At 48.3% G+C, this 22,251-nt stretch overlaps 1 protein-coding gene across 1 annotated transcript; it reads left to right on the top strand.

Annotated features, from left to right (window-relative positions):
- The first annotated feature begins 7,604 nt into the window (after positions 1 to 7,604).
- Positions 7,605 to 13,415, top strand: LOC123751952 (uncharacterized). The gene is made up of 3 exons (XM_045734020.2): positions 7,605 to 7,732; positions 7,821 to 7,930; positions 11,947 to 13,415. The coding sequence occupies exons 1-3, from the start codon at positions 7,605 to 7,607 to the stop codon at positions 13,413 to 13,415; spliced, it is 1,707 nt and encodes a 568-aa protein (XP_045589976.2).
- Positions 13,416 to 22,251: the final 8,836 nt, after the last annotated feature.

Below are 22,251 nucleotides of genomic sequence, written 5' to 3'. Positions count from 1 at the left end.
GAGTACACCCAAATGTCTAACCTACGCTTGAAACAATACAGCGACCCCTCACGTTGAACTGATGTTTGCAATTGGCAAGTAAAGCCCAGATTAATTCATTGTGTCGGGACAGGCAACCAGTATATATATATATATATATATATATATATATATATATATATATATATATATATATATATATATATATATATATATATATATATATATATATATATATACAAGTAAAACTAATTTCAAGATCATTAGTCTAATGGCTTGGCGCTTTTTCCTGATAATTCCCTACCTCTTCCCCCCCCCCACAGGTCGAAGTACTGACCCCCCCCCCACCTCTCCCCCCAGAATGCAACCCCACAAAAAGCTGACTAACTCCTGGGTACCTACTCACTGCTAGGTGAACAGGTGCATTAGTTGAAAGGAAATACGCCCAACCACATCTGTTCCGCCCGGGATTCGAATCCGGGATTCTCGATTGTGAGTCGAGAAGGAACCCGACCGCTCAAAAGTAAATTTATCAATATATTTGTAAACAAAAATTAACAAAAATCATAATTACTTTCAGAGTGAATTTTTTTTTTTTCTAAGATGGTTCGAAATGGAACATCTTGAGGTTATCTTGAGATGATTTCGGGGCTTTTAGTGTCCCCGCGGCCCGGTCCTCGACCAGGCCTCCACCCCCAGGAAGCAGCCCGTGACAGCTGACTAACACCCAGGTACCTATTTACTGCTAGGTAACAGGGGCATTCAGGGTGAAAGAAACTTTGCCCATTTGTTTCTGCCTCGTGCGGGAATCGAACCCGCGCCACAGAATTACGAGTCCTGCGCGCTATCCACCAGGCTACGAGGCCCCGGAGTGGTGTGGGCCTACCCACACGAGGGCACCCTAGCAGATGTGTGTGTGGGGGTAGAGGGGGGTTGGGGTAGAGTGTTCCCTGGGGTACGGAGGAGTGTGAGGGGTAGGATACCCTCCTCCATGGGCATGGAGGAGGGTATCGGCCCCTGGAGGTCAGTCAACGGTGTGGCCGCGGCGTTCAGCTCGCATTGCTCGGGAAGGAACGGCTCTGATCTATCTTCTGGTTGGGGTTCGAGGTCGTCTTTCCCGCTGTTGATGGTGTGGATGAGGAAGCCACGCATCCACCACCTGGCTTGGCTGTTGCTGATGGTTGGTGTGGATGACTGGTGGTGGTGGTGGTAATGGTTGTGGTGGTGGTCTTAATGGCTGTGGTGGATGACTGGATGGTGTGGATTTAAATTCCAATGTTTTTATTCAGAAATGTATATACATTTATAGTGGGGGTAAGTTTACACACATTTACTGTAAATGACTTACCTGAGATAGTCACAGTAATTACATAAAATATCTGTAATTATGTACTGTGTAATTATGTAATATCTGTAATTATGTAGTAATTATGACTCAACATTTACAGTTGGAAGCAACATTCGTCAAATATTTCAAAAATCATTACAGTTCTCAAATTCACAATCAGAAACTATGTTCATAACCACTTATACAAATCATTACAATAATGACTGAACTAAACACGTGTACAGCTGTCTAAATCAAACTTTACATTTTTGTAAATAAAATGAATAACATTTAGCTTATAATATGAAATGATTGGAAAAATACATAGTGTAATTTATCATCAAAAATGTAAGACAGATATTGGCACACTTTGTCACAAGAATAGCATGGTAAGACAATTTTAAGAACTAATATAAATTAATCATTCCAGGAAGCAATACGAAAATTGTTCACAGCCTCAGGAACAATTGACATTGTTCCTGAGGCTGTGAACAATGTTCCTGAGGCTGTTCCATCAACAGATTCTGAGGTTTTCTTCCCTTGAAGAAAGCTTTTCATACATACAAAAATGTATGATCGTTCATACAACATAGAGCCGGTCGGTTCATACAGGGAGCCGGTCGGCCGAGCGGACAGCACGCTGGACTTGTGATCCTGTGGTCCTGGGTTCAATCCCAGGCGAGAAACAATGGGCAGAGTGTCTTTCACCCTATGTCCCTGTTACCTAGCAGTAAAATAGGTACCTGGGTGTTAGTCAGCTGTCACGGGCTGCTTCCTGGGGGTGGAGGCCTGGTCGAGGACCGGGCCGCGGGGACACTAAAAAGCCCCGAAATCATCTCAAGATAACCTCAAGATAGATCTGACGTCCATAGGGCTGAAAGCACCTGTCAGTAGGTGACAGTAGGTGAACTACTGTCTTTCTGACAGTAGTTCCTTCGTGATTCCCAATAACCAGCTGAGGGGGGGGGGTGTCCTAACTGCTTAATTAGTCGTTATATTCCACCCTTTATATCTGTTACACATTGTGTACATCACTCATTCTTAATCTGGATTTCCTAACAAGTGGATATTTCTGGAAAAGTTAGAGTGGGCCAGGGTCCGCTTGATGGGGTTCTGGGAGTTGTTCTACTCCCCAAGCCCGGCCCGAGGCCAGGTTCGACGCCAGGCTAGACTTGTGAGTTGGAGTGGCCAATGACGTGCCACGAAAATGAACTGGTTGAGTTTGCTGGATGGATGATTCTCCTCGGATAAAATTATATCATTCGTGTGTGAGTGCTGGACCAACCGGGCTGTGGTGGGTATGTGGGCCTGCGGGCCGCTCCAAGCAACAGCCTGGTGGACCAAGCTCTCACAAGTCAAGCTTGGCCTCGGGCCGGGCTTGGGGAGTAGAAGAACTCCCAGAACCCCATCAACCAGGTACATGTGGGCCTGCGGGCCGCTCCAAGCAACAGCCTGGTGGACCAAGCTCTCACAAGTCAAGCCTGGCCTCGGGCCGGGCTTGGGGAGTAGAAGAACTCCCAGAACCCCATCAACCAGGTACATGTGGGCCTGCGGGCCGCTCCAAGCAACAGCCTGGTGGACCAAACTCTCACAAGTCAAGACTGGCCTCGGGCCGGGCTTGGGCAGTAGAAGAACTCCCAGAACCCCATCAACCAGGTATCAACCAGGTATCAACCAGGTATCAACCAGGTATCAACCAGGTATCAAGTAGCTAATGGCCAAGATTCACCCAAGATTCGTCTTAAATATTTCCTCCCTTTTACAATTCAACGTCTCAAAGTCATCAACCACTTAACAACCAAACAACCTTAGATAATGACTGTTGAATAACCTTACTTTCAACCAGGTCTCAAGATGATCAAACACAATAACATTTAGTCTAACTCTTAACTCTAAATATCATCAGAAAAATTACCATGTGTAATTGGTAATTTAACCTTGAATTGGTAATTTAAAACCTCGAAGCAATACTGTGCCCTCTGAAGCTTTTCACCGGAATCTCAATCTCTCTCTGCCTAGTAATCCTAGTTTGGGATCTAGATGAACCGAATCCTACAGTGAAACTACAACACGCTAGACAGAATTGAATCTTAGGTTGTATTTTGTATTATATCTGTCACATATTTATAGCAAGATTACCGTAGGATATCTGGTCAGTGACAGTTGAACTAAATTAGCATATCAGGAAACATTAGACTTAGTACTGTCCATGGGACAGGGCAGAGAAAGGCATAGACAGACATAGACAGGTAGAGACAGGCAGAGACATTCATAGACAAGCAGAGACAGGCGACAGACAGGCAGAGACATTCATAGACAGGCAAAGACAGGCAGAGACAGGCGACAGACAGGCAGAGACATTCATAGACAGACAGAGACAGGCGACAGACAAGCAGAGACATTCATAGACAGGCAGAGACAGGCAGAGACAGGCGACAGACAGGCAGAGACAGGCATAGACAGGCATAGACAAGCAGAGACAGGCATAGACAAGCATAGACAGGCATAGACATCTACCGACCCTGACCACTTTTTAACAATGTATAGAGACAGATAGCAAATAATATAGAACGCGGATGGGTGGAGCTGCTATCCAATTCACAATTGGCTCTCAAACCGGCCGTTAGCATGATAACGCAGGTCCGTCGCGGTGGTGTGCTGTTACCAGTACGTTATCTGCGTCACCTTACCTCTGCACACCCGTTACGTGAACGTCTTTACCTTTGGTTTACCTGAACCTCTAAATGACGCGGAGTTGACGGAATTACGAGTTTATCTCGTGGGTTAAGTCAGTGTGTTTATTGATGAAATATATATGACGTCTCTTAAGATTTTCCAGTTTCTTAGCAACGCGTGGAGCGTGCTCAGGGGTGGAATAGGGGTGGGGGGTTACGGGGAAGGGGTGGAATGGGGTGGGGGTGGGGTTTGGAGGGGCGAGAAGGGACCGTACGAATAACAGCCGTTCAGTGGGAGGTGGAGATCTTTTACCGCGGAATCGTCCACACACACACACACACACACACACCTAACCTCAGCGGTACACCTGACCTAACGGCACACCTGACGGCACACCTGACCCCTAGTGGTAGACCTGACCCAGCGGTACATCTGACATAACGGTACGCCCTTGCGCCCCTCAGAACTCCGTAGCGCTCTGAGCTTGAGCTGCGTCTTCTATAACACTTGTTCTATAATCTACCATTATATGGTTCATGTTCGGTTGACGCCACTGTTCGAAAATTATAGGCCCACATTACACAGTGGTAGGCCTAGTGAACCTAGACAGGGCCTATATGCAATCAATTATTGCAAATATCTTTATGTGCTAGAAATGACATTCCGCTGTTCGTATACCAAACCAATTTCAATATCTTTAACATGTGTCTAATTTGAACGCGTAGTTAAGATGTGATACTTTGCACGCCCAGGTTAGGGTTCAGTTCTTGGGCCCATTATGTGCATAGACTTTTCCATAACCGCTCACAGGATGGGTATGGTGTCCACAACCGCTCACAGGATGGGTATGGTGTCCACAACCACTCACAGGATGGGTATGGTGTCCACAACCACTCACAGGATGGGTATGGGGTCCACAACCACTCACAGGATGGGTATGGTGTCCACAACCACTCACAGGATGGGTATGGTGTCCACAACCACTCACAGGATGGGTATGGGGTCCACAACCGCTCACAGGATGGGTATGGGGTCCACAACCACTCACAGGATGGGTATGGTGTCCACAACCATCACAGGATGGGTATGGGGTCCACAACCACTCACAGGAGGGGTATGGGGTCCACTACCATCACAGGATGGGTATGGGGTCCACAACCACTCACGGGATGGGTATGGGGTCCACAACCACTCACAGGATGGGTATGGGGTCCACAACCACTCACAGGATGGGTATGGGGTCCACAACCATCACAGGATGGGTATGGGGTCCACAACCATCACAGGATGGGTATGGTGTCCACAACCGCTCACAGGATGGGTATGGTGTCCACTACCACTCACAGGATGGGTATGGGGTCCACAACCGCTCACAGGATGGGTATGGTGTCCACAACCATCACAGGATGGGTATGGTGTCCACTGCCATCACAGGATGGGTATGGGGTCCACTACCATCACAGGATGGGTATGGTGTCCACAACCACTCACAGGATGGGTATGGTGTCCACAACCATCACAGGATGGGTATGGGGTCCACAACCACTCACAGGATGGGTATGGTGTCCACAACCACTCACAGGATGGGTATGGTGTCCACTACCACTCACAGGATGGGTATGGGGTCCACAACCACTCACAGGATGGGTATGGTGTCCACAACCACTCACAGGATGGGTATGGGGTCCACAACCACTCACAGGATGGGTATGGTGTCCACAACCACTCACAGGATGGGTATGGGGTCCACTACCATCACAGGATGGGTATGGTGTCCACAACCGCTCACAAGATGGGTATGGTGTCCACGACCGCTCACAGGATCGGTATGGTGTCCACGACCGCTCACAGGATGGGTATGGTGTCCACTACCATCACAGGATGGGTATGGTGTCCACAACCACTCACAGGATGGGTATGGGGTCCACTACCATCACAGGATGGGTATGGTGTCCACAACCATCACAGGATGGGTATGGTGTCCACGACCGCTCACAGGATGGGTATGGTGTCCACTACCATCACAGGATGGGTATGGTGTCCACAACCACTCACAGGATGGGTATGGGGTCCACTACCATCACAGGATGGGTATGGTGTCCACAACCATCACAGGATGGGTATGGTGTCCACTACCATCACAGGATGGGTATGGTGTCCACTACCATCACAGGATGGGTATGGGGTCCACAACCATCACAGGATGGGTATGGTGTCCACGACCGCTCACAGGATGGGTATGGTGTCCACGACCGCTCACAGGATGGGTATGGTGTCCACGACCGCTCACAGGATGGGTATGGTGTCCACTACCATCACAGGATGGGTATGGTGTCCACAACCACTCACAGGATGGGTATGGGGTCCACTACCATCACAGGATGGGTATGGTGTCCACAACCATCACAGGATGGGTATGGTGTCCACTACCATCACAGGATGGGTATGGTGTCCACTACCATCACAGGATGGGTATGGGGTCCACAACCATCACAGGATGGGTATGGTGTCCACGACCGCTCACAGGATGGGTATGGTGTCCACTACCATCACAGGATGGGTATGGTGTCCACAACCATCACAGGATGGGTATGGGGTCCACAACCATCACAGGATGGGTATGGGGTCCACAACCGCTCACAGGATGGGTATGGGGTCCACAACCATCACAGGATGGGTATGGTGTCCACAACCATCACAGGATGGGTATGGGGTCCACTACCATCACAGGATGGGTATGGGGTCCACTACCACTCACAGGATGGGTATGGTGTCCACAACCATCACAGGATGGGTATGGGGTCCACTACCATCACAGGATGGGTATGGGGTCCACTACCATCACAGGATGGGTATGGTGTTCTCTACCACTCTCACAATAGGTATGGGGCCTACTACCACTCATAGGAACTGAACCCCCCCAAATTCATTTAGTCTAGCAAGTTACAGTCTTAGTAAGCTAATTACACTGTTTAGTGTGTAATATCAGCAGTCCTTCATATCATAATGGGACACTTAAATAATCAGACATAGTGATTTACTCAACCCGTTCTCGCAAATTTAATAAGTCAATATTGACTTATTAGTTGCGTGCATAGGTGAAATACTAAACATAATAGTTTCCCTTGAAAAGCTTCATAGAAAACACCGACCTTACCTAACCTACTTAGTATGTTAAAATAAGCATCTTATAGCTTCGTAATTACAATTGTTACTTAACCTATTATAGGTATAGGTTAGGTAATAATTGTAATTACGACGCAATAAGATGCTTATCTTAACATACTAAGTAGGCTAGGTAAGGTCGGTGTTTTCTATGAATCTTTTCAAGGGAAACTATTATGTTAAGTATGTCACCTATGCACATATTTAATAAGTCAATATTGACTTATTAAATTTGCGAGAACGGGTTGGATTTACTATGCTGATTTAAGTGCCTCATATAATATATATATATATATACTTTACTACCTCTTTTTACTACATAAGAGAGGTAGTAAAGCTTTGGCAAAAAACTGTAGACCAGTTGCACTAATATCACACATAATGACAGTTTTTGAGTGATTAGAAATCAAATCTCCAGTTTTATGAAAAAATACTAAACTTTTTAACCCAGGTCAACATGGATTTAGAGCGGGAAGATCCTGTCTTCTCACAGTTACTCAACCACTATGACAAAGTCACAGAAGCATCAGAAGAAAATCAGAATGTATATGTTGTATACACAGACTTTGCAAAGGCATTTGATGTGTGACCATGGAGTGATAGCCCACAAAATGAGATCAATTGGAATAACGGGTAGAGTAGAGCGTAAGATTTTCCATTTTCTGTCAAACAGAATGCAGAGTAACAGTCACTCAAATAATACCAAGTTCAAGTGGAGTGAAAAGCACTGTACCCGCAAGGGCACAGTTCTTGTACCACTGTTCGTCCTCATTGTTAAAGCAGGTTATAGACAAAAATACTAGTCACAGCTTCGTGTCATCCTTTGCACTTAGTGTAAAAATCACCATGAAAATTTCCACTGAAAGACTGTAAGTCGGTATTAATATTCATCGATTGAACAACGGAAAATAACACGATGTTCAACAGTGATTAGTTCCAAGGACTTAGGTATGGAGGGAACGAGGAACTTAAATGAATTACAGGGTACAAGACACAATCGCCTTATTCGTAGAAAGCAAATAATTTGTAACACATCTGGAAATGATGAAGTGTGACGACGCGACATTTAGGGAATGATGATGATGAAGATTAAGCCACCCAAGAGGTGGCACGGGCATGAATAGCCCGTAAGTGGTGGCCCTTTCGAGCCATTACCAGTATCAAAAGATGATACTGGAGATATGTGGAGGCGCAACTGCACCCTGCGTGACGGGAGATGTCTCCCGGACCAAGTGGTGACCAAATGGTGATTTAGGGAACCTAACCGAGCAAATATATAGCGGCGGCCAGGAAAATGATTAGAGGGGGAGTTGAGGAGAAGTAGAGGTGCCTCTACTCCTCACTCTCACAATCAGAGAGCACGTCAGAGGTCCACAGCTGTTCAGTACTCTCCCAGTAACAAATATTACTGGAACAAAGTGAATTTCTTCAAGAAGAAAATAAATCTTGCGAAAAGTGCCGGACGAACCGAGTTGTGGTGGGTGGATATTTGGGCCTGCGGGCCGCTCCAAGCAACAACCTGTTGGATCAAGTTACCCCAAGTCAAGCCAGGCCCCGGGGCCGAACCAGAGGAGGAGGAGTAGAACTCCTAGAAGCAGGCGATGAGTCACAATAACGTGGCTGAAGAATGTTGACCAGTCGACTTGAGAATGGTCCAGGACGGACCGAAACGTCGTCGTCCCTTCACCTTCTAGTGTGTGGTCTGGTCAACTCTACAACCCACTCCAGGTATTCCGTGACAATTGCTCATGACAGACCCTCCAAAAGACAAAACTTTCCTCAGGCTGGACTTGGTGATTTTGATGCAAAAATTCCTTTTTTTATGGAATAACTGGAGTATACTCCAGTTATGTGGACATGAATTATTAATTATACACGACGGTCTAGCCAACCATTGACCCACACTCATATCTCTGGGGTTTACACCCCCCTCTCCCCCCCCATCTGTCACTCAACTCGATCCCAGGTACCCCGAGGTATAGGTTGGGGGTGAAGAGAAGTATGGGGTGTAAATACCCAGTAAGATAGAGTTAAATAGGTCGTGTGTCAGCACACTAGATAACCAATGATTCGAAAAGCGGGGTCCAAGAGCTAACACCCTCGATCCTGCAGGCACAAAGAGCAAATGTAATTAGTAAACACACACACACACACACACACACACACACACACACACACACACACACACACACACACACACACACACACACACACGCACACGCACACACAGGTAACGGGGTGCCTACATCATATGAGGTGCGGTGTCTGGAGCACTGTGGGTTCCTGTGGCCGCAGGCGACACCTCCCGCAAGGTGTCGCATTACCGCAGCCTGCTGCCTGCCTGCCGCAACATGACCTGCCAGCCTGCCTGCCTGCCGCAACATGACCTGCCAGCCTGCCTGCCTGCCGCAACATGACCTGCCAGCCTGCCTGCCTGCCGCAACATGACCTGCCAGCCTGCCTGCCTGCCGCCACATGACCTGCCAGCCTGCTGCCTGCCTGCCGCCACATGACCTGCCAGCCTGCCTGCCTGCCGCAACATGACCTGCCAGCCTGCCTGCCTGCCTGCCTGCCGCCACATGACCTGCCAGCCTGCCTGCCTGCCGCAACATGACCTGCCAGCCTGCCTGCCTGCCGCCACATGACCTGCCAGCCTGCCTGCCTGCCGCCACATAACCTGCCAGCCTGCCTGCCTGCCGCCACATGACCTGCCAGCCTGCCTGCCTGCCGCCACATAACCTGCCAGCCTGCCTGCCTGCCGCCACATGACCTGCCTTAAAACAAGGGAGTTGTTTCTTTAAGTAAGATGCACTTATTACAAGTGATTGGCTGATCTTCATCAGTGACTACAAGTGAAGGAATTGGTTGTTAGTAACTATACTGACTCCAGAGAGAAAATCCCCCGGAAAATGGAAACATATATTGAGGTTACCTTACCTTGAGGTGATTTCGGGGCTCAGCGACCCCGCGGCCCGGTCGTCGACCAGATCTCCAACATGAGGAGTAAGATTTCTGCTGCAATGAATTTACTGAAGTCAAAAAGATATCCTAAATAAGTCTAGATTTACAGATAATATAGAGATTAAATATTCTTGACTGGGGAATAGAATCTAACTAATAACGTCTTCCTAACACCCTTTAGTCCCCCAACCACTTGGGCTGGACGGTAGAGTGACGGTCTCGCTTCATGCAGGTCGGCGTTCAATCCCCGACCGTCCACAAGTGGTTGGGCACCATTCCTTACCCCCCGTCCCATCCCAAGTCCTTATCCTGACTCCCCTTTCAAGTGCTGTATAGTCGTAATGCCTTGGCGATTTCCCCTGATAATCCCTCCCTCTCCCCTCCCCCCCCTCTAACTGACTCCCCCCTCTCTAAATGACTCCCCCCCTCTCTAACTGACTCCCCCCTCTCTAACTGACTTCCCCCTCTCTAACTGACTTCCCCCTCTCTAACTGACTCCCCCCTCTCTAAATGACTCCCCCCTCTCTAAATGACTCCCCCCTCTCTAACTGACTTCCCCCTCTCTAACTGACTTCCCCCTCTCTAACTGACTCCCCCCTCTCTAAATGACTCCCCCCCTCTCTAACTGACTCCCCCCTCTCTAACTGACTCTCCCCCCTCTAACTGACTCCCCCCCTCTCTAAATGACCCGCCCTCTCTAAATGACTCCCCCCTCTCTAACTGACTCCCCCTCTCTAACTGACTCCCCCCCTCTAAATGACTCCCCCCCCTCTCTAACTGACTCCCCCCCCCTCTCTCTCTTCCTCCCCTTCTGACTCATGATGTTCACACCCCCCTCCCCCCTTATCCCCACCCCTCACCCCCACCCCTCTCCCCCACCCCTCACCCCCACCCCTCACCCCCACCCCTCACCCCTCACCCCCACCCCTCACCCCTCACCCCCACCCCTCACCCCTCACCCCCACCCCTCACCCCCACCCCTCACCCCTCACCCTCACCCCTCACCCCCACCCCTCACTCCCACCCCTCACCCCTCACCCTCACCCCTCACCCCCACCCCTCACCCCTCACCCTCACCCCTCACCCCCACCCCTCACCCCCACCCCTCACCCTCACCCCTCACCCCCACCCCTCACCCCCACCCCTCACCCCTCACCCCCACCCCTCACCCCCACCCCTCACCCCTCACCCCTCACCCCCACCCCTCACCCCCACCCCTCACCCCTCACCCCCACCCCTCACCCCCACCCCTCACCCCTCACCCTCACCCCTCACCCCCACCCCTCACCCCTCACCCCCACCCCTCACCCCCACCCCTCACCCCTCACCCTCACCCCTCACCCCCACCCCTCACCCCTCACCCCCACCCCTCACCCCCACCCCTCACCCCCACCCCTCACCCCTCACCCCCACCCCTCACCCCCACCCCTCACCCCTCACCCCTCACCCCCACCCCTCACCCCCACCCCTCACCCCTCACCCCCACCCCTCACCCCCACCCCTCACCCCTCACCCCTCACCCCCACCCCTCACCCCCACCCCTCACCCCTCACCCCCACCCCTCACCCCCACCCCTCACCCCCACCCCTCACCCCTCACCCCCACCCCTCACCCCCACCCCTCACCCCCACCCCTCACCCCCACCCCTCACCCCCACCCCTCACCCCTCACCCCCACCCCTCACCCCCCTTCGCAACTTATTCAAATCCCCATTACTGTGTTCTTAAAATATGGTGGAAACTACCGGTGACTTGCCGAGTTCAACCGAACAATCAAGAGGCTTGGCGCGGTCTGTTCAACCTCTGTTCACTGTTGTTCAACAAGCTCTGCTCGAACAGTAGAACCAGCAGTACCAGCCCTTGAGATACGAACTAAGGCAGCAGCAGCAGCAGCCCTTGAGATACGAACTAAGGCAGCAGCAGCAGCAGCCCTTGAGATACGAACTAAGGCAGCAGCAGCAGCAGCCCTTGAGATACGAACTAAGGCAGCAGCAGCAGACCTTGAGATACGAACTAAGGCAGCAGCAGCAGCAGCAGACCTTGAGATACGAACTAAGGCAGCAGCAGCAGCAGCAGCAGACCTTGAGATACGAACTAAGGCAGCAGCAGCAGACCTTGAGATACGAACTAAGGCAGCAGCAGCAGCAGCCCTTGAGATACGAACTAAGGCAGCAGCAGCAGCAGACCTTGAGATACGAACTAAGGCAGCAGCAGCAGCAGACCTTGAGATACGAACTAAGGCAGCAGCAGCAGCAGCAGACCTTGAGATACGAACTAAGGCAGCAGCAGCAGCAGACCTTGAGATACGAACTAAGGCAGCAGCAGCAGACCTTGAGATACGAACTAAGGCAGCAGCAGCAGACCTTGAGATACGAACTAAGGCAGCAGCAGCAGCAGACCTTGAGATACGAACTAAGGCAGCAGCAGCAGCAGACCTTGAGATACGAACTAAGGCAGCAGCAGCAGACCTTGAGATACGAACTAAGGCAGCAGCAGCAGCAGCCCTTGAGATACGAACTAAGGCAGCAGCAGCAGCAGACCTTGAGATACGAACTAAGGCAGCAGCAGCAGCAGCCCTTGAGATACGAACTAAGGCAGCAGCAGCAGCAGACCTTGAGATACGAACTAAGGCAGCAGCAGCAGCAGACCTTGAGATACGAACTAAGGCAGCAGCAGCAGACCTTGAGATACGAACTAAGGCAGCAGCAGCAGCAGCAGCCCTTGAGATACGAACTAAGGCAGCAGCAGCAGCAGACCTTGAGATACGAACTAAGGCAGCAGCAGCAGCAGCAGACCTTGAGATACCAACTAAGGCAGCAGCAGCAGCAGCCCTTGAGATACGAACTAAGGCAGCAGCAGCAGCAGCCCTTGAGATACGAACTAAGGCAGCAGCAGCAGCAGACCTTGAGATACGAACTAAGGCAGCAGCAGCAGCAGCAGACCTTGAGATACCAACTAAGGCAGCAGCAGCAGCAGCCCTTGAGATACGAACTAAGGCAGCAGCAGCAGCAGCCCTTGAGATACGAACTAAGGCAGCAGCAGCAGCCCTTGAGATACGAACTAAGGCAGCAGCAGCAGCAGACCTTGAGATACGAACTAAGGCAGCAGCAGCAGCAGCCCTTGAGATACGAACTAAGGCAGCAGCAGCAACAGCCCTTGAGATACGAGCTAAGGCAGCAGCAGCAGCAGCCCTTGAGATACGAACTAAGGCAGCAGCAGCAGCAGCCCTTGAGATACGAACTAAGGCAGCAGCAGCAGACCTTGAGATACGAACTAAGGCAGCAGCAGCAGCACGGTTGCAAGAGTGACAGCAACAGTAGCGGTCATTATGAGCAATTAACAGTAACGGGGCCAGTATTAGTAGCAGCTGCAACGGTAACAGGAGGGCAGGATCAGCAGTAGCAGCAACAGGATAAGTAGCAGGAGCATGAGTGGCTGTTTTAGTAGCAGCAGCTGTTGTTGTAACAACGGCAACAGTAGCAGTAAGAGCAGCAACAGTAGCAGTAAGAGCAGCAACAGTAGCAGTGACAGTAACAGTAGCAGCAACAGTAGCAGTAAGAGCAGAAACAGTAGCAGTGACAGCACCAGTAGCAGCAGCAACAGTAGTAGCACCTGTAGCAGCAGCAACAGTAGTAGCACCAGTAGCAGCAGCAACAGTAGCAGTAAGAACAGAAACAGTAGCCGTGACAGCACCAGTAGCAGCAGCAACTGTAGCAGCAACAGTAGTAGCAGCAGTAGCAACAGTAGCAGCAACAGTAGTAGCAGCAACAGTAGCAGCAACAGCAGTAGCAACAGTAGCAGCAACAGTAGCAGCAACAGTAGTAGCACCAGTAGCAGCAGCAACTGTAGCAGCAACAGCAGTAGCAACAGTAGCAGCAACAGTAGCAGCAACAGTAGTAGCAGCAACAGTAGCAGTAAGAACAGAAACAGTAGCAGTGACAGCACCAGTAGCAGCAGCAACAGTAGTAGCACCAGTAGCAGCAGCAACAGTAGTAGCACCAGTAGCAGCAGCAACAGTAGCAGCAACAGTAGCAGTAAGAACAGAAACAGTAGCCGTGACAGCACCAGTAGCAGCAGCAACTGTAGCAGCAACAGTAGCAGCAACAGTAGCAGCAACAGTAGTAGCACCAGTAGCAGCAGCAACAGTAGCAGTAAGAACAGAAACAGTAACCGTGACAGCAACAGTAGCAGCAGCAACAGTAGCAGCAGCAACAGTAGCAGCATCAACAGTAGCAGCAGCAACAGTAGCAGCATCAACATTAGCAGCAGCAACAGTAGCAGCAGCAACAGTAGCAGCAGCAACAGTAGCAATCACAGTAATGTTAATTAAAAAATTAAATTATAACCGCACATGAAAAAAAAACAAATTCACACACCCAGTTTGTTTACTAAACAAGAATCATTGTCACTATGTCAACACAACTCTCTCGCTCCTCTCTCACTCACCATCACAACCCTATCATTCATCACCATTCATCATTTATGATTGTGTCTCCACTATACATGAATAACTGTTATACACTTTAAGAATGAACTTCAGAAGACCTATTAGCCCATACGAGGCAGCTCCTATTTATATCCGCCCAATCTCATTCATATTTAGGTCTAACCTACGCTTGAAACAATGAAGAGATACTCGGCTTATTCATTTTTCACGCTCATATATGGCTTTGCATAACCCCTGTGCCCCCATGTTGGCTAATTGGCATCGATTTTCTATCAAACCAGCTTGGGTTAATAGTCCCGTTCGATACCCAGAGGTTGCCTTTTCGTATAGGCTTTGTACCTGTACGAAATGTCGTAGTTTTGCGTAATTTGTGCGTATCTGGGGATCGAACTTCGCCTGCAGCTACTACCACAACCTCTAGAGGGTATTGAAGCTCTCTCACACGGCATTAACATCAGATCATGAGGAACACATTCCCTCATACCAGGTACGGGCTCACCATAGCCCGTGCTGCTTGGAACTTTTTGTTTCAAGTAGCGAATCTTGGACAACATCATACCAGGTGATGTGCTATCGCATTCTAATACCAAGTGATGTGCTATCGCATTCTAATACCAAGTGATGTGCTATCGCATTCTAATACCAAGTGATGTGCTATCGCATTCTAATACCAGGTGATGTGCTATCGCATTCTAATACCAAGTGATGTGCTATCGCATTCTAATACCAAGTGATGTGCTATCGCATTCTAATACCAAGTGATGTGCTATCGCATTCTAATACCAAGTGATGTGCTACAAGCATTTCGGTATGCCAGGTGATGTGTCTAAGAGCAGCCATTATGGATGACATTACTGTGATATCTTCATGTTCGATATCTTGAAACATGGCAACTAACGTATTAGATAACGTACTACGGATGCATTTCGTTACTGGGTAGTGTGCCGGGCCAATGATAACCAAGTTTTATGATTTGTTTCGTTATCTTGGGGGGTTATTAATATATTTTCTGAAACATCTTGAGGTTATCTTGAGTTGATTTCGGGGCTTTAGTGTCCCCGCGGCCCGGTCCTAGACCAGGCCTCCACCCCCAGGAAGCAGCCTGTGACAGCTGACTAACTCCCAGGTACCTATTTACTGCTAGGTAACAGGGGCATTCAGGGTGAAAGAAACTTTGCCCATTTGTTTCTGCCTCGTGCGGGAATCGAACCCGCGTCTCACAATTACGAGTCCTGCGCGCTAACATGTTTTGGTTCGAGGAATTGAACCCTCTCCAAGAGTGTTACGTCCCACTCGAGGTATATCCACACCAGATATATCCACAAAAGGTATATCCACTCCAGGTATACCGCTCTTCCATCTCGGTTAAAAAAAAATATATTTAATGCACGGGGTACTCGGGTAAACCAATAATAGTCTCCATGCACTTAGAGTCGTGTTTCTGATGCTATATTTCGTCAGACTGGACGTAAAGGTGATAGAACACCTGCCTACATGTGATAGACAGGTGTTTAGCAGGTGTGTGTGTGTGCTTATCTGGGCGTCACACTGGCGTCCGACACCAGACATCTGCGTGGCTGGAGACGAATGTCCGGATAAGTGGTTGAATGTCCGGATAAGTGGTTGAATGTCCGGATAAGTGGTTGAATGTCCGGATAAGGGGTTGAATGTCCGGATAAGTGGTTGAGGGAACAACAGAAGAGCACTGGGACAAGGTCAGTGATGCTTTAAAGGTTAGCAAAGCCACGTGTATATGTATACACATCTTGGTGGGTATACATATGTATGTGGGGGACACACATGTATGAGGGAACACACTGGGGGTACATATATGCACTCGTGAATATGTGTATTTGTTCACTGAACAAATATAATGCAAAATGTTTATGAACTTTGGTTATATATGTGATTATATATGTGACTCAGGAAATAAACAGTGGTACCTAATACACACACCTGGCTACCTGTAATTAAAATTAGGCCTACGTAGGTTTGATCTTTAGTTCATGACGTATTTTTTTTGTATCAAATAGCATTTATATTTTTACATATAATGTACATATAATAATACATGTGTATTATTGATGATCTTATCTTGAGGTTATCTTGAGATGATTTCAGGGCTTTAGTGTCCCCGCGGCCCGGTCCTCGACCAGGCCTCCACCCCCAGGAAGCAGCCCGTGACAGCTGACTAACACCCAGGTACCTATTTTACTGCTAGGTAACAGGGGCATAGGGTGAAAGAAACTTTGCCCATTGTTTCTTGCCGGCACCTGGGATCGAACCCAGGACCACAGGATCACAAGTCCAGAGTGCTGTCCGCTCGGCCGACCGACTCCCAGGTCCATGATGGTCCAGGATGGACCGAAAAGTCGCCGTTTCATCAATTTCTAACGTGTGGTTTAGTCATTATATCTTCAACCTCGTTATTGTGATTCATCTATGCAAATGATGAATAATTAATAATGAGGCGTTTATAATGATCACTAATAATAATAATGATAAAATATTAATAATTACATAATAATTACAATTAGAATAATTAAGAATTAGAACAATAATAATTAATTTATTAAAGACCCATATTCACTTGCTTTATAGGTGTGTGTGTGTGTTTACTAGTTGTGTTTTTACGGGGGTTGAGCTTTGCTCTTTCGGCCCGCCTCTCAACTGTCAATCAACTGTTTACTAACTACTTTTTTTTTTTTTTTTTTTTTTTTTTTTTTCACACCACACACACACACACACCCCAGGAAGCAGCCTGTGACAGCTGACTAACTCCCAGGTACCTATTTACTGCTAGGTAACAGGGGCATTCAGGGTGAAAGAAACTTTGCCCATTTGTTTCTGCCTCGTGCGGGAATCGAACCCGCGCCACAGAATTACGAATCCTGCGCGCTATCCACCAGGCTACGAGGCCGTGTGTGTGTGTGTGTGTGTGTGTGTGTGTGTGTGTGTGTGTGTGTGTGTAGGATCGAGATGTTAGCTCTTGGACCCCGCCTTTCCAACCGTCGGTTGTCTAATGAACTAACAACCGAACTATTTTCCTCTATGTAACATATTATATATCTATAACATACATATCCCCGGGATATAGGCCGTGGCAGCTGTTTAACTCACAGTCACCTATTTACTGCAAAGGTGAACAGATGCATGTGGTGAAAGGCACTCTGCCCAATTGTCCCTGCCCCGGCCGGGGAATCGAACCCGGGCTATTATGACTACGAACCCTGAGAACCATATAAATCGTCAGCAGATATATATATATATATATATATATATATATATATATATATATATATATATATATATATATATATATATATATATATATATATATATCCTAAGCAGCTAAAGGTTGTATAAAGCTTGCATATTGACCGGTATTCAAGTCAATAGTGTAATGATTTATATTAGGATAATTACTGGCACAGGTGGTCCTATTGAGACCATTTCCAGGTCACACCTGCTCGGCCATCGTGACCTACTTCATAGGACCCTCCGAATGAAATCTATCCCTAGTTATTTAGCGAAATTCTCTTATACGTTCTCCACTTACGTCATTCTATATTTCACGACATAAAGATATTTTATATACATGTTTGTATGTATATATATATATATATATATATATATATATATATATATATATATATATAGGGGGGTACCACCACTGGTGTAATTATAGGGACCCACAGCCTCAGAGAAGGGAACACAGAGCACTCAGGGAAAAACTTGACATTTAACTCTGAATACGAAAGAGTGTTCACTTCTCCTACCACCCCCTTTTTTTTTTTATTATGATGTACACTTTATTATGCAAGGTTATACAGTTACATATCTGATTTTATACAAAAAATGAACATTAAGAGGACACAAGAAAAAGTTCGCTTCCTAGAGGCTGTAGATTTCCTCGAACTCCTCCGACGCCGGGCAGGAACCGAGGATGCAGCGGGCATTTCCCCTCTGGATCGCGACACTGAGGCGCTGAAAGAGAAAACTTGCTGCTCTAGGGTCTCTTGTGGTGTCAATGAGCTTGGAACCAAGATCCTTAAGAAACCTTCTTGCACTCTCACCCCATGGGCCTAGGGTCTCAGACCCTATTGGAACGAAATTGTACCTTTGATCTAATTGCCTGTATTTGACTGACTTTTGTTTTTCTCTGTGTGTCGCTGCGGCTCCTGCCGTGCCGGCAGAGAGCGTGATGTATGTCGTTGCCAGGGTGGATACGCAAGTATAGTCCCATGCTAACTGCCTGCCACCCTTCCACGGACGCAGTGTGATTCCGTCTGGTCGGCCGGCAAAGCTAACAGAGTCACGGTTCAGTAGGTTGCGGGGCTCTCTCTCCGCTGGACACTGAGCAGAGGCAAGGCTTCTTTTAATGATGTCGTTGACTTCGTCGTGTCTAGTGTGCCAACCACCCGATTTTCCACAGTGCAGGCCATGCAATCCATATTCGTCAGCATCTGCCTCGCCGCAAATACACCTGTGAACAGTGTGGATAGGGGCAGCAAGGCGGAGAGCGACTGCAATACGGAGCTCCTGCGGATCAAGACGTGTGCCTGTCGCAGACATAGGGACTGCCAGAAGGAAGTCCCCTGCATGGGGAGCCTGCACAGCTGTGAGGCGTGCACGATCACTGGGGGTTGTTGCTGCCTCCAGCAAAGCTGTGGCTTCTTTGTCTACAATGGGGCTGTCCCAACTGGATTGTTTCTTGGCTTTCGGCATGGCTGGTCTGAGTGCTGGGTCTGTCATGGCACCCCATTTCGTGTCACATTCCGTGTAGTGGGGGTCCTGTATCCCCGCTACATCACTCAGGGTGTCAGGTAGAATTTCCTTAACCAGGTCATCTGATGCTGAGGAGGAAGACAGGAAGGCTGGGACTGCAATTTGGGTGGCGGTGCGGACACCCAAGCCACCGAGCCTGACAGGAAGAGTGGCTTGTTTCCACTGGCATTCGTTGAGAGAGAGGTTAACAACTTTTTCCAGCATGGTCTTCAGTAGGAGGTCATACTCGTCAAGCTTTGGGTTGTTGTAAGATGGGGCGCACCTCAGAAAGTAGGTTAGCCTCGGAAGGGATAGGCATTTGGTGAGGAGATAAAAAGCATCGTGGGCATCGATGTCACCTATTCTGTCTTCCATCCTCCTAAGGTCTGCGATTTTCTTGTCGAGGATCTCCTCAATGGCGTTAGACCCGAGGGGAGCTCCAAGGAGGGTGCTGTTCTCGGCCCTAATGACATGGGCTCCAGGCAAGGCAGACCTTATTCTAGCTACGATGTCTGGGTTGGAGGAGACTACTTCACACTTGGAAGGGTTCAGGACGAGACCCAGGCTTACTTCTTGCTCCCTTATTTTCCTGATATCTGACAAGAGGTGGTCTACGGTGCCAGTTATAGTGCCATCATCCAAAAACCAGATGTTGAACTCGCTGGACAAGCTTTCGGTGATTTCTTTTAAGACTAAGCAGAAAAGAAGGGGAGCAAGAGGATCACCTTGCTGAACACCTTCACATGATCTGATTTCATGTTCACCAAAGAGCAGTTTTGACTCGCCACTGTAGCACGATAGTATGAACGGGTAGAGGGGCCGGAAATGGCGATGTACGGCACAAAGTACTGCATCTCTTCTGACCATGTTGAAGGCATTCTTAAAGTCCAGTTTGAGCAGGGCCTTTTCATCAGAAATGTTTGTGATGTATGCTCGTGCTGCATGGGCAGCCGCTTCACAGCCTTGGGGGATTCCAAATCCTAGCTGGATTGGTTTCAGCAATTCAGCCGCTTGCTGGCTGACAACCCTCGTAGCAGCCTTGGCAATCAGGCGTCGGAGAGTGTTGCCAACAGCGATTGGCCTGATTCCTTCGTCCTTCTTTTTGAGAGCACAGAGGGAGGCACCAAAAAAGAGAGGCCTGATGACCTCAGGTATCTCACCAGCCAGACACATGTTGACGAACCTTGTGAGTTCCATAAGAAGATCTTGTGCAGCATCACCAACCGCAGGATTTAACATTTGCTTGATATGTTGAGGTTTTAACCCTGTAAAGCCGCCTGCTGACCCAGGTGGAAAAGAAAGGGCTGCTTTGTAGACCTCAGATTCACCAACTGTTAATGGGTCTGAAATGGTGTCGGCTGATGGCGGAACGATGTTGTCGCCTTGAGGGGCTCTGGGTGGGTGCTTGCTTTGCAGGGCCCGTGCTGTGGCTGAGTTTCGAGGAGCAATTTTCTCGTCACTGGTGAGGACTCTAATAGCACTTGCGGTATTTCCCTCTTCAATTTTCTTGGTGATTTGTGCTCTGATTTTGTACGTTTCCGGTATGTTGTTGTTACCATTTCTGCGGTGGGTGTGTTTTGCTCGCAGAGGCAGGCGAACTAGGTTGTCCCCCCTTGGGTATTCATTTATCGCCCTCAGGACCGAGGAAGCAAGTGATTTGTCCCTCCTTGGAGGGACGGTGAGGCATACATTGCCAAACAGAAGGACATTATGCCATATATATATATATATATATATATATATATATATATATATATATATATATATATATATATATATATATATATATATATATATATATATACAGACAGGTGTGTGAGTACACACACCAGTTGATTGACAGTTGAGAGGCGGGACCAAAGAGCCAAAGCTCAACCCCCGCAAGCATAAATAGGTGAGTACACACACACACACGGAATTGCGTGGTTTAATTTTATGTATTAATTGTATCTTAAGTATTCTCGAAGAACCAAGTTCGCCTTTTCCTTTAAACCAGCACTATACCCATGCTCAGTGATAGCGACAGAACATGATTGGTTTATGCGTTGAGGCTGTTGAATGGGATCAAACCTGCGTATATCTCTCTCTGGACTTCAAAGATACGTTGAGATACGTTTTAAGTTCATCGTGGTTCCAGCCTTGTTACTGTGACTGTTGGTTTCTGTTACTGTTCCAGCCCCGTTACTGTGTCGTTAATTATTCCAACCCCGTTACTGTGGCTTTGTTGATTCTAGCCCCCGTTAGTATGAATTTAGCTCTTCGGTTGCATTGTTACTAAGATCACATTAAATGTGATTTTGAAACACGTGGTTGAGGAAGGTGTTTGTACACGTGGTCTAGGCAGGCAGGTGTTGAGGAGTCATCTATAGGAGGGGTGGACACACCCGGCCCTTGCCATATGTGGCTCATTTAAGCTGTAAATATATCAGCGACATTTATACCAATATCCATTTTTATAGGTAAAAAAAAAATCCATGCTGGAGACTTGTGAGTTAGTTGATATTAATACTAATATCTCACCTCACTGATATACCCCAATATGTCACTGATATACCCCATGATGTCACTGATATATCGCGATATATCTACAATTTATAGATTTGTAGATTTAATTTAAATTATAGATTTAATTGAGAGGGAATTTATCTATGGTCACAACGTCAGCATTGTGGTTATCTTGAGGTTATCTTGAGATGATTTCGGGGCTTAGCGTCCCCGCGGCCCGGTCCTCGACCAGGCCTCCTTTTTTTTTGTTACACACGCCCCCCTCCCCAAGGAAGCAGCCCGTAGCAGCTGTCTAACTCCCAGGTACCTATTTACTGCTAGGTGAACAGGCTCAACAGGGTTAAGGAAACTCTGGCCATCTGTCCCCGCCGTGTGCGGGGATCGAACCCCGGTCTCTAGGTTTATGAGTCTAGAGCGCTGTCCAC

This window comes from Procambarus clarkii, chromosome 93 (assembly GCF_040958095.1).
Source record: "Procambarus clarkii isolate CNS0578487 chromosome 93, FALCON_Pclarkii_2.0, whole genome shotgun sequence".
NCBI lineage: Eukaryota > Metazoa > Arthropoda > Malacostraca > Decapoda > Cambaridae > Procambarus > Procambarus clarkii.
The sequence above is the reverse complement of the archived record's forward strand: the minus strand, read 5'-3'. Positions and strand labels throughout refer to the sequence as shown.